The 12,702-nt window shown below is 62.4% G+C and overlaps 1 protein-coding gene across 1 annotated transcript; it reads right to left on the reverse strand.

Moving 5' to 3' along the window:
- Positions 1–1,359: 1,359 nt before the first annotated feature.
- PDIA2 (protein disulfide isomerase family A member 2) lies at positions 1,360–11,997 on the reverse strand. Its single transcript, XM_037911178.2, has 11 exons — positions 11,748–11,997; positions 9,462–9,668; positions 8,759–8,892; positions 8,054–8,191; positions 7,367–7,483; positions 5,698–5,823; positions 4,666–4,860; positions 3,742–3,862; positions 2,858–3,039; positions 1,901–1,993; positions 1,360–1,475 (listed from the first exon to the last, which is right to left on the reverse strand). Exons 1-11 carry the CDS (start codon positions 11,971–11,973, stop codon positions 1,395–1,397), a joined length of 1,620 nt encoding a protein of 539 aa, XP_037767106.1. The 5' UTR covers positions 11,974–11,997; the 3' UTR covers positions 1,360–1,394.
- Between the last annotated feature and the right edge of the window lie 705 nt (positions 11,998–12,702).

Genomic DNA, 12,702 nt, shown 5'->3' on the forward strand with positions numbered 1-12,702 from the left:
CAGGCCTGCGGAGGGTGGAGAACCCTAAGAGGAGCAGAGGTGAGGCTGGGAGGGCTGAACTATGGCCAGGGGGACTGACGTGAGGAGGGTGAGGGCTGTGCGGATGGTGGGTTCTGAGTAGATGGGTGGGAAGATGAACTGAGGGTTGTGGGGGTCGATAGGGTAGTGGGGGCTGAACTGTTGGGGTGGTGATGGGGGCTGGGGAACTGAACTGAGGAGGGGGCTGAATTGAGGGGGGGTTGGGTGGGGACAGAACTGATGGGGGTCTGGGGGACAGCATTCATTGCTGGGCAGGAGTGGGGCAGATGTGGGGGTGAGAGCTCCTGCTGCAGGGGCCAAAATCACCGTATCCAGCACACTGGGAGAATGGGTAACACTAATGTCACACGCGCACGCCCTGCAAACGGGCAGCGGGGCGGAGGTTCAAACAGGAAGAGACTGACCTAAAACACACACTAGGATTTTTTAAAAAAAAATCTCATGATTTTTGGGGGTCCAACTCATGGGGCTGTGGGGACCTGCTGGGAGACCAGCATGATACCCAGGCGAGAGCTATGCTGCAGGCTACAGGGGGATAAGCCCCAATCTTACTGCAGCTGATGGAGGCCCACCCTTAGCCCAGGGGCCCTCCCTGCTGTAGGGCTGAGGAAGGCTCTGTGGGACAGCAGACACATTTCTCACAGTGCCAGCATGCCATCCATGCATTGTCCCATTTTCTCCCCCTGTGGGTGATGTGCTGGGAAACTGTGCAGCTGGGGTTGAAGCTGGAGACTCACACAGGTCTTCATGATCCTGGTTCTGCCACGTGCCCATCCCCCACTCGCCCACCCCCTGCTGTTGCCCTCGCTTGAGATTCGTCAGGAGGTTCATGGTATCTGAGGGGTTCTTCAAGCCCCAGCTCCAGGAGGCAGGTGATGCCATAGGCCTCAGCTTTCAATAGCACCATCCAGTGCTACCCTCCTGGCTGCAGGGCTGGGACCCCACACCTGCACCCGGCAGCGGAGACAAAGAACCACCACAGCTGGTTGTCAGGTCTCATGACGTTTATGCCAATCTCACGATTTTGGGGCACAGGTGTTTGGTGTTGGTGTCACTGCCTGAGGGAGCTGTGGGCAACCCTCGGCACGCTGGGCCTGGCTTCTGGGCCATCAGTGCTGCAGGATGGGGTGGAGGCTGGAGCATGTGGGGGGCATGGAGGATGGCCCTGTTCCTGGCTGGGGCTGCTCTGCAAAAGGAGGAGGTGCCAGGCCGCACCCGCCATGGGCCTTGCCACAGTTTGGAGAGCAGCTGCTGCCTGAGGCAGGGCCCGAGAGGCCAGGCCAGCCCAGCGCAGGGTCAGTCCATGCCCCAGGTGCCCGCTCTCAGGGGTCCCAGGGGTAGGTGCAGGGCGGGTCTCATAACTCGTCTCTGCTTTCAGGGGCATCTGCCGGGCGTGTCCCATTTGTGTCCTTGGGCTCCTCTGGGCTCTCAGGAACCTGGGGAACAGCAGGGTAGTTACCATGGAAATCACTGCCCCCAGCAGGCCCAGCATGCATCGGAGGCAAGGCCAGGACCCCATGGAGAGGGGCAAGAGAGACATAGCTCGCTCCAAAGTGGGGAAGGGCATGAGGAACAGTGGGGGAGAGGGTGTGAGGGACCCTGATCTCCCTGGTGGGGGAGGGGTACGAGGGACCCAGCCCTCTGCCCCATGGGGAAAGGGTGCAAGGGACCATGCGGGAGGGACATGAGGGACACATCTCTCTCCATGGTGGGAGAGTCACTGGGCCTGGGCGGAGCCGGCTGCTGCAGGCTGACGGGCTAGCAGAAGGTTGGTGGGATGGGTTGGTCCGAGTGACCTCTTTGCTAAAGCAAGAGCCTGAGTCAGCAGGCTTCCAGGGTGGAGCCCTGAGACTCTACTAACCACAGGCTGCGTGTCCTCCGCAGGCAGCGTCCCACCGTTCTCCAGGAACTTGGAAAAGGTCTCCAGGTCTCTGGCACTCTTGTACTCAATCATCTGGTGCAGGCAAAGGAGAAACATGAGACATTGATGTTGCAGGATTGCCTCTTTGCAGGCTGAACTCCTAGGATCTCCCTGCGGGCAGCCTAGCCTGCCTCTACCCACCACCCTCCATGCTCGGCCTGGGCCAGCCCAATCCCCTGCTTCTGACATTGCCAGCACCAGCTTCTCCTGAGAGGTGCAAGAACCCCCAGCAGAGAATCTGGGGCTAGCCCACCCCAGGAAAGTCTCCTCCTGACCCCATCGGCGAGTGGCTCCTGCCCAGAAGCAGGAGGGGTTGGAGCTCTGCCAAAGCGCTATTATTTTAGTCTGTCTTGTTATAACCCTGGAGGGTCCCGTTACCCAGAGAAACACCCAGGCCCTGTTGGAATCCTACAGAGCTCTGTGCCTCAATAGCATCTTGTGGCAGTGAGTTCCACAGGCTGTGTTGTGTGAAAGAATATTTCCTTTGATCACTGTTGGATTTGTTCCCTTCTGGGATCATTGATTGTCTCTTTCTTCTTGTGTTACGAGACAGGGAGCCCAGACGCTCCCAATCTACCATATCTAGAGCAGTCAGTATCTGATATTCTGTTACTCTGTCTCCTCTTACCCACCCTCTCTCTAAGGGAACAATCCCAGTCATTTCAATTGCTCCTCACTTTCTCCAACCTCTGATCCTTCTCATCACCCTTCTCTGAACCCCTTGAGCTCAGCCATATCCTGTATGAGTTGGGGGACCAGTGCTGCATGCAGTATCCAGATGAGGGCCTAGAATGGGTCCTTGCTGTCACCCAGCACAGGTCCAGGAGTGACCCACCTCCTGCACCCAAGTGCACCCCCATCCCAGTGGGCCCTTCCCATCCCATCCAGACAACCTACCTTCCTGTCTGGCCCAGCAGGAAAATAGTGCAGCGTAGGGTAGCCATGGATGGTGAGATTCGTGATTTCATTGGCTGTTGCATCCAGCTTGGCGATGATGATGTTCTCATGATCTTTATACTTCTCACCCAGCTCCTCCCAGACAGGTGCCATCTCCTTGCAATGTGTGCACCAGGGGGCATCTGTCATGACAGAGAGGGGTTGCTTGTCTGCTCTGCAGGGAGCACCCTGGGGGCAGAGCACTGGGGCTGGGAAAGCAGCTCCAGCAACCGGGCCAGGAAACTGGCAAAGTCAGCAGGGCAGGGGCACACAGCACAATCAGGCTGGACCAGCTGGAGCCTTTGCCCACCACACACAGCGATGCTGTAGATGCTTGGGAGTGACCCAGGTACTTAAAATGATTTCTCTCAGTGCGTGGGGTCATGGCTCCCCAGGGACAGAAGGGCTTGGAGGAGACCAACCAAGGAGCTGGATGGCTTGAGTAAGGGAGCTTGGCCAGGGCAGGGTGGGACACACGCTGCAAACACCTGCCAGGTGCCACTCCACTTCCCCCCGGGACGAGGGGATTGGTCAGTGTGGCAGGAATTGCTAGGCTCCCTGGAGGTGAGACGGCGCAGACGGGGAATCGCCTCCCCAGGGAAGAGAAGGTCACCTGAGACAGTGAGCTCTACCCTGGACACACGCTAGGAATGTCCCCTCTGCCCCGAGGAGCTGGACTGAGTTGCCCGGATCCTCCAGCTCCCATGTCTAGGCAGTCTCTTGCCAGTACAGCTTTGTCTGGTGGCATACGGAGTTGGTGCTTGTGTCTGCACCGGGCCCTGGCCGAGGGCATCAGGCAGGCCTGGGGGCGCGGGAGGCCCAGACTCGCTCTTGCTGATACTTACAGAACTTCACAAAAACATTCTTGGTCTCGTCGTAAGCCACTTGCTCAAAGTTCTTGCCCACGAGGACTTTAACTGGATGCTTATCCCAGTCCTCGGGGACCTCCTCGCTCATGAGATGGGGCTGCGGAGAGAGGGAGAGGCTGTGTGGGCTGTTTGGTAACTCAATTCCGGAGAGTGCTGCGAAGAGATGCTACAGCTGCAAACTTCTGGGCGGTGGGTGTGTGTGAGCCACATGGGCTTGCACAGGCCTCACGCCCGGTTCCCGGCACCTGGCCCTGCAGCGCTCATGCGGCGCTCAGAGGGGGGCGCTCAGCATTCCTAATACAGTAGACGCCGCTCGCTGCCCTCCAGGCTGAGCATTTCTGGGCAAACTTCACATAAAGGGGAACGTCTGCATGAATGGTCAAGAAGGGTCCTTTTGATTGATCCAGCTGCATCGCACACGGGGGGTCTAAGAACCAACCCCCTGGAGCCGAAGGTTCAGATCTTGGCATGGGCAACTCAGCTCTCGTTCTCCTCCGGGAAGTCAGGGGAGTTCCCTGGTATTTGCTGGCTGGGAAACCAAGATCTGCTCTGCAGGGCTGGGTGAGAGCCCAGCAAGGACTCTCTGTAGGGGACGGGGTGCAGTCTTCCCCCAATCTTCTCCCCTGCTCAGGTGCCCCTCTCCCCCCAGAGGTGGCTGTATCTCAGTGGGGCACTACACAGCAGCTGGGAAGTGCTCTGCATTAAAGGAGCTAGGGCTGGGATGGCAGGATTTTGGGGGCACAGGAGGAATGTGGCCAGGGCCCCCGGGTTGCCCTCACTTAATCTGGTGGTGGCATGTGGCCTTCAACTCTCCCAACCCCCACAAATGGCAGTGCTCCCCTTCCTGCTGTCAGGAGGGCTGGGCTGGGCCTGAGCCCTGGGCATGGCTGCTGTGCGCACCTGGACCTTGCCATCAAGTACGGCCTGGGCAAAGGAGCCCACGGCCTGGGTGGTGAATTCGTCTGTGGCCATGCGGTACTTCTTATTGGTCTCAATGTTGATGAAGCGCAGGGTGGGAGCCTCATGGCTCTTGAGGCCAAAGTACTGCAGCACTTGGGCGCCTTCCCCATTCACGTCGATGAGCACAAAGAGAACCTACAGTGGGGTACAGACGTGAGGCAGCCGCACCCCAGACCAGCCCGACCATGGCCTCCCCAGCCCTGGGACTGAGCCCCTACCCAGACCAGCCCGATCGGGCCCTCCCCAGCCCTGGGACTGACAGTCCCCACCAGGCTCCCTCACTGCTCCCCAGTGCCTGTGCTGGAACTAAGAGCCCCCCACGCACCCTCGCTGCCCCACAGAGCCTGCACTGGGACTGAGAGACCCCCACCCCATGCTCTCCCACAGCCCCGTGCTGGGAGCGAGAGCTCCCACACACCCCCTCGCTGCTCCACAGAGCCTAGGCTGGGACTAGGAGCCCCCCCGCAGGTCCCCTCACTGCCCCCAGTGCCTGCGCTGGGACTGAGAGACCCCCCCCAAGCCTCCTCGCTGCCCCACAGAGCCTGCGCTGGGACTGTGCGCATCTGAACCTGTTCTTTCCCTGACACCCTCACTCCCCCTCTTGGCCACTCTGGGCCAGGATTGGAGCCAGTGCTCCAGCCTCTGCAAGGCGTAGGGGCCCTCCTGAGCCAGCCTGGCCCAGAAAACGAGCCACTCCCATTCCCAGTGCTGGGGCTGCGAGCCAGCGAACGCCAGGGCTGGGATGAGTCTCTCAGGCTTAAGGAACTCGACCACACGCCCAGCCAGGCTAGCCCACAGTGCATGCATGTGATGCCAGCCACGTGTTGGTGTCCCACAGCCCTGGCAAGAGCCCTGCCAGCTGGGAGCAGCCTGCCTGGCCCGGCCAGGCCAGGTGAGTGGGGCATGCTGCGCTCAGAGGCTGCAGCTCATAGGGTCAGCGCCCCACTGCCAGGGACATGACTAGCTGGTTACCTGGCCCCTCAACGGGGGTGCGGCAGCCCGGAAGCTGCCCAGGATCTCCAGGTGGGGCTCCAGGGTCTTGTTAATAAACAGCAGCAGATGGTTGAGGATTTTTGCCCCAAATATCTTTGGTGAGTTCTAGGGAGAGAAAGAGGGTTTGCTGGCCAGTGGAGCGGGTGGGAAGGGTCCCCGCACACATGCTCCTGCAGCAACTACCGCATGGACCCAGGGCAACAGCTGCAGCCCCAGGGCAACAGCTGCAGCCCCAGGGTCCTGGGAAGGGCTGGCGGGAAAGGCCTAGTTGTCTAGACACTCTCCATGAGTGTTTGTCTGCCCATGCTAGTGCCCTGCAATCCACACACACACACACACTCTCTCTCTCTCTCTCTCTCCTCCCGGCTGTGCAGTGAGCAGTGTGCCCTATACCAGCCCTGCCCAGTGCCCTGGCTGCAATCCACACAGAAACCCCCAGATGTGAGCCCCTCATTTCCCACCACACACCCCAGCTGTGATTCCCCCTCCACACCCGGCTGTGCAGCACGCCATGTGCCCTAGGCCAGCCCCTCCCAGTCAGGGCCGGCTCTAGATTTTTTTGCCGCCCCAAGCAAAAAATGTTTGGCTTTCCCCTACCCCAGCCCTGGGATCCCCCCTCGCACCCTCCTGCCATCCCAGCCCTGAGCTCTCACCCCCCCCCACCAGTGCCCTCCCGCACCCGCACCCCCTGCCGCCCCAGCGCTGGGCTCTCCCCCCCACCCGTACCCCCTGCCGCCCCCAACCCTGGGCTCCCCCGACCAGTGCTGACTTTGCCCACTCCCCCATCACCTCCAGCCGGTCCGGCGCTGGCAGGGTTGGGGTAAGCAGCCAGGCTCCCAGGCCGTGCCTCAGCCCAGGGTCCCTCCAGACGGGGCTCCTGCCCCCAGGACCGGCTGGGACTGGGGAGGGCAGAGCCAGGGGGACCGCCCCAGCAGGGGGCTTAGGAGCCGGGGCAGGGTAGGCCCAGAGGGAGCGGAGCCCCAGAGAGCGGGACGCGGGCCCCGCACGGCAGCGCCCTGGGCACCGGTCCCCTCTACGGCCCCACGGCTGCTGCTGCTCCTGGCCGCCCTGCCGCAGCCCCTGGGTGGCTCGGGCTGTTTCGTCCAGCCCCGGCTGTGGCACTGGGGGGCGGCCGCTCTGCGGCACCTGCAGGCAGCTCCGTGCGCCCCGCGGGGCGGCCCCCAGCCCAAGTGTCCCGCCCTTGGAGCCCACCCGGCCCAGCCACAAGGTGTGGGCGCTGGTCCCCGACGCGAACCGCAGCGGCTCCAGGGCGCCCCCCGCGCAGGACACGCTGCTGCTGCCAGGGCTGGCTCTCGGCTTTTGCCGCTCCAAGCAAAAAAAAAATATGGCCAGGATGCCGCACCTGAAAAATGTGCCACCCCCAAGCACGTGCTTGGTTTGCTGGTGCCTAGAGCCGGCTCTGTTCCCCGTACCCCAGCTATAATACCCCCCACGCATACACAAACACACACCCCCATTGTTCAGAGAGCAATGTGCCCTAGGCCAGCCCTGCTCACACAGATGAGAGGACTGTAATCCCTCCACCAGCCCTGCCCTGCAGCGCACTGTCTGTGTAAAGCCCTCTGGGATACAGCCCGCTGGGTCTCTCTGGGGCTGTTCTCATTGGGGGGGGGGGGAGGGGTCTCACCTGACTGGTGAACTCCATCACCAGCTCCAGGCTGTGCAGGACGATGAAGCGGGAGAGCTCCTCCTTGTTCAGACCCAGCTCCGCATCCAGAGGGAAATCCACCCGCTTTTCATCAAACTGCAACAAACCAAGGTGGGGCAGTGACACACACCGAGCGCATGGAGCTAAAGGTGGGAGAGGCTGGGCAGGGCCCCAGGCTGCCGCCTGCACTAGCAGGGCACCCCATGGGGCCATGTCCTGCTGGGGCAACAGCCTTGGGAAAATGCCCTGCCCTGGCCATTACATTAGCCCCTCCTGCCCATCTTACCAGGCCTTTCCCATCCCAACGTACCCGCCTTGTCACCTGCTGGGGCTAGTGCTCATGCCCATCTCTGGGTGGTCCATCTCTGGGTGGCCCATAAGAACGGCCCTACTGGGTCAGACCAAAGGTCCAGCTAGCCCAGTATCCTGTCTTCCAACAGTGGCCAATGCCAGGTGCCCCAGAGGGAATGAAGAGAACGGGAAATCATCAAGTGATCCATCCCGTCGCCCATTCCCAGCTCCTGGCAAACAGAGGCTAGGGACACCATCCCTGCCCATCCTGGCTAATAGCCATTGATAGACCTATCTTCCATGAATCCCCATGTCCCCGCTGGGCTGTAGCTGGGGTAGGACCAGTGCCAGGTACCCTGCCCCACCCCCTCTCACCTTCTTGAAGAGGCAGACGGCATCGGGAGTGACGCTGTATTTCTGGAAGAGCTCTGTCCTGTTGGAGACCCCGAAGGTCACGTCCACAGCATCACTGGCAACTTCATAAAAGCCCTGCGCAGCCTTGCTCTGCAGGTCCTGCAAACATCCCGGAGGCCCTGAGCTGGTCTGGGGGGAAGGGCACTGCGCTGCCCACCCAGACCAGCTCCCTGGCAGCCCACTGGTGAAGAGCACCCTCCATTTAACATGGCTCCCACAGCCACAATGCCATGGTGCTGGCGCCACGGGGACAGTGCCCTGGCCCCTCGCCCATGAGCTGCTCCCCAGTAGGCAGGGGGTGGGGCTGGGCTGAGTGTGCAGGGCTGGCAGGTGGCACTACTGGGGCACCAGGGAAGGGGAGGTGCTCACTCCTTTGAGAGGGGAGTACTGGGGGGGCAGTTGCTGGAGCGCCCTCCCACAGCATATAAACAGGGCTGGCATTGGATCATGGCACCTCCTGGCCAAGCCCAGGGCCTCCAGGGCAGGGGGACATTGTGGTGTGGGCAGTGGCCCTGCCAGCCAGTGGGGCAAGTCCCCACCTAGACACCCTGGGTAGCCACTGCCCCACCCAGCTCAGGGGCATGCTGAACCCAGGCTGCCACAGCTCCACACCCAGCAGCTCTGCCAGGCCCCATGTCCTCCGCTCCTGCCCACTAGGCCCCGCACCTTGAAGAACCCGACAACGATGACATCCTGGGACGTGATGAACTTCTGGGCACTGGCCTCATCCTGCAGCAGCTCCGCGCTGGGGCCAGCCTTCCGCCGCATCCACCGCACGATGCCCTCGGCGTCCCGCTGCCCTGTGCACAGCACCGCCGCACGTCACCTGCCTGAGGCGCCCCCCGCACCATGGCACACAGCCCTTCCCGCACTGCAACCCACAGCCGCCCCCTACACTGCAAACACCTCTCCATAGCCCTCCTCTGCACCACATAGCCGCAGTCCCCCCTGAACCCTAGCCCACAGCCCCCCCTGCCCTGCAAATACACACACCCAGCCCCTCCTCTGCACCACACACCCATACAGTCCCTCCCCTGCACTCTTATCTACAGCCCCAACACACCCCTCCCCTGCACTGCAAACCTATACTCACACACACACACATTGCAAACCCATCCCCTCCCGCACAGCCCCTCCCCTGCACCCCCACACTGAAGCCCCCCGTGGTCCCTCCCCTGCACCCAACTCCACAACCCCTCCCACACACCTTGATCCACTGCTCCACACAACCCCTCCCCTGCACTGCAAACCCACAACCCCTTCTCCACACCACTGCCCCACACCCCAAGGCTGTACTGGGTGAGGATCCCGTCCCAGCCCCACCATGCTCCAGAGCAGGGACCCCCCCCAGGACAGTATCAGGCTGTACCTGTGAAGTCTATGGGGTGTGTGCGATTCCCATCTCGGAAGAGCTTCAGCACCGGGTACCCTGTGACGCCGAACTCGGTGCTCAGGTCCACCTCCTCCGTCGCATCCACCTTGGCCAGCCGCAGGCCTGTGGAGTCATTCTTCAGGATGCCAGCGGCACGTGTGAACTCAGGGGCCAAGGCCTGGCAGTGCCCGCACCAGGGGGCATCTGCGAGAAAGGAGAAGGCTGAGTAGATGAGATCCCCCGCAGCTCTGCCTGGAGCAGCTCCCAGCATCCTACCCTGGCCCACCTCATCTGAAATCCTCCTGGGGGCTCCACCACCTCATGCTCTGCTGCCCCACCCAATCTTGGGGAGATCAGGGCAGAGTCCAGCAGGGGTCACTGTCACAGCCTGGGGCCTGCTGGGGGCTGGAAGAGGGATGGCATGAGCACCCAGAGTGGGGCAGGGGGCTTCGCACAGACCCACCCCTAGCACAGCCCGGGTTTGCCCCGCCTGGCCCAGCTGTCACCCCTAGTTGGTTACTGGTTGTTGTTGGCTCCGCCGGGAGGGCAGTGCCCCTCTGACAGCCCCCTGGAGGGCTGGGTTCCCACTGGGGCAGAGTCGGGGCTACGCAGCCTGCTTCAGGGCCTGGAAGCACAAACCCACCTGGTCCTGCCTCTCATTCCCAGGTGCTCTGCCCTCTCTGCTGGCCCCCTATGCTACCCAACAGGGTGGGACGGTGCTGCTCAGGAGGGCTGCCAGGGGGATCCCATGTCATTGGGTGATGTGTTGGCTGGTCCTTCCTGCTGTCAGCCACGCTGTGAGGTGAGGGACATGACCGCGCCTCCAAGGCTCCCTTGCCTCTGCCCCGCCCTGGGGTGCTTCGGCTCCTTTCCATGGAGAGACTCAGCCTGGCACCACACGTCCCCTCCTTCCCCCATGGCCCTGCTCTGGCCCCAGTTCACAGCAAGGCCTGGGGACACTCTGCAGCTGGGCCCATTCACCGCACCTGTCCTGTGACTCGGGACAGGCCCCTCAAGGCTATGAGGCTTCCCTGTGGGGGTCACAGACTCCCAGCAAAAGTGACCCCCCCACCCCCACCTCCAATTGCTTGGCCTAAAGAGCAGCCTGGGCCTGGCCCCAGAGGCAGCAGGGCCCAGCTGGGCAGCCCTGGCCCCTTCACACACAGCCAGTACGCTGGGACCCTGGCCGGCTGGGTCGCCCATGGAGCCATGCTTGGGAGTGCCGTGCCACACTGTGAGTCAGGCCATGCGGGCCACTTCCCGGCCTCTGGCTCTGAAGCCAGGCCTTGTGGGCAATGCCCGCGTCCAGCCAGAGCACAGCCACAGACTGGCCCACCTGCAGAGCAGCCACAACCTGCCGGCCCGCATGCACTTGCGCAAGGAGCTGCCAGTGGAGCTGGTTGAGGCAGTGCCTGGTGCAGCCGCCAGCAATAAATGGTGGGGACGAGAGCTCTGCATCCAAGCCCCAGGGAGAGCATTGCTGCCTTTGCGCCCAGGCCCTGGAGAGAGCTCATCGGGATCTGTGCCCAGGGAAGAACATGGCAGGCTCTGCACCCAGGTCCTGGGGGAGCACGTTGGGATCTGCGGCCAGGGGGCAACACATCAGGATCTGTGCCCAGAGAGAGTGTGTTTGGAGCGGTTCCCAGGGGAGCCCCTGGCAGGATCTGCGCCCAGGGGCAGGGGAGAGGAGTGCAGGCTCTGCGCCCAGGCCAGGCTCATGACGTTGCTTGCCTGGGTCTAATCACGGCTCTGGCTCTGTGGCTTTGCTTGTACCACTCTTCTGGCCCCCCCGGCTCCTGTGGCCCCTAGGGCGTCACTGGGCCTTGGGACCAGCTTTGCCTGCACATTAATGTTTAACCGGCCAGCGTCTCCTCGCTCCAGGCCAGGACACCCTTCCCGTGGGAAAGCCACCACCTGAGCTCTGTGCTGAAGGACAGCCAAGCATGGGGCAGCCACTGTTTGCTCTCCCTGGCGCTCAGAGTACAGATGCCCAGGGTCCCACTGGCAGCTGACAGGGCCAAGCACCTGCGCTGACAGCTGCGATCACTTTCCCCTTAGCAAGGGCTCCCGAGAGCCAGTGACCAGCAGGCCATGCACAGGGCTAACCCCAGAATAGAGCAGGCATCCTTGGGGCCCCTGCCCCAGGGCTCCACAGCTACTCAGCGGCAGTGCACAGGGTTTGCTGCGAGCCCAGCTGGGCAGCTGGCTGGGGATATGGCCCATGCTGCTGCTGGCACCCTCTGCCTGGCCTGAGCTGTGTCTCCCCCCTACCCCCCAACTTACAGAACTCCACCAGCAGCAGGCGGTGCTCATGCAGGGCTCGCTCAAAGTTGTGCTGGTGGAGAACCAAGACATCCTCCTCCTCCAGGAGCTCATCAGAGACAACGTCCTCTTCCTCCTCCACCACCCCCTCCTCGACCTCGGCGTCCTTGTCTTCTCCCCAGGTGGGCGCCAGCCAGGCCATCGACAGCAGCAGGACCACGAGCAGCGGGGACTTGGAGTAGCCCATGGTGACAGCGCGGAGAGCAGGCGAGCAGCGCACCAGCCACCAGCAGGAGAAGGTGTTCTTGAGGCGAGGGGGGAAGATAAGGGCACAGAGGAGCGGGTGGCGCCTGGCCCATGGCGCTCGTGTCCCTTTGTTACTGGCTGATTGGCTTCAGATAAGGCGTGCAGCCAGGAACAAGCAGGTGGCTGCATGAGCTGTTTTCCAGCCCAGTTCTCAGGCCCTGGCTGGGGACTGTGAATAGCGAAGGCCAGCGACCCACTGCACTCTGCCCTGGGGCTGGGCAGTAGATCCCCAAGCACCCTCCCTTGGGCACAGCTCCTACCACACCTGCCCCTAGGGCCTGGGCTCTGAGGCCTCCCACACCAGCCCCAACACAAGGAAACGGCCCCAACAATGGGTTAGTGGAGGGTGGGCAGCTGCCAGCCATGCCCTTGTCCAGCTGGCTCCCAGGGAACCTGCCTGGGCTGGGGACAGGAGCAGGGCATTGCTAGCCATGTGCACAGCACCGCACATAACCCAGTACCATGCCCCCTGCCCACAGCATTGCTGGCTGCCCAGCCAGCTCCGAGACATGGCACTGTTTGCCTGGCAGCAGTGCCTTGGGCCTGGGCGAGGGGAGGGGCAGCAGTGTCCCAGGCCTGGCCAAAGAGACTTTCCCAATACAGTGTCAGCTGTGGCCCAGGCAGAGGGCTTTAACTTATGGTAGCAATGACCAGGGCCTAAGGCAGGGGT

Source organism: Chelonia mydas, chromosome 10 (genome assembly GCF_015237465.2).
Source record: "Chelonia mydas isolate rCheMyd1 chromosome 10, rCheMyd1.pri.v2, whole genome shotgun sequence".
NCBI lineage: Eukaryota > Metazoa > Chordata > Testudines > Cheloniidae > Chelonia > Chelonia mydas.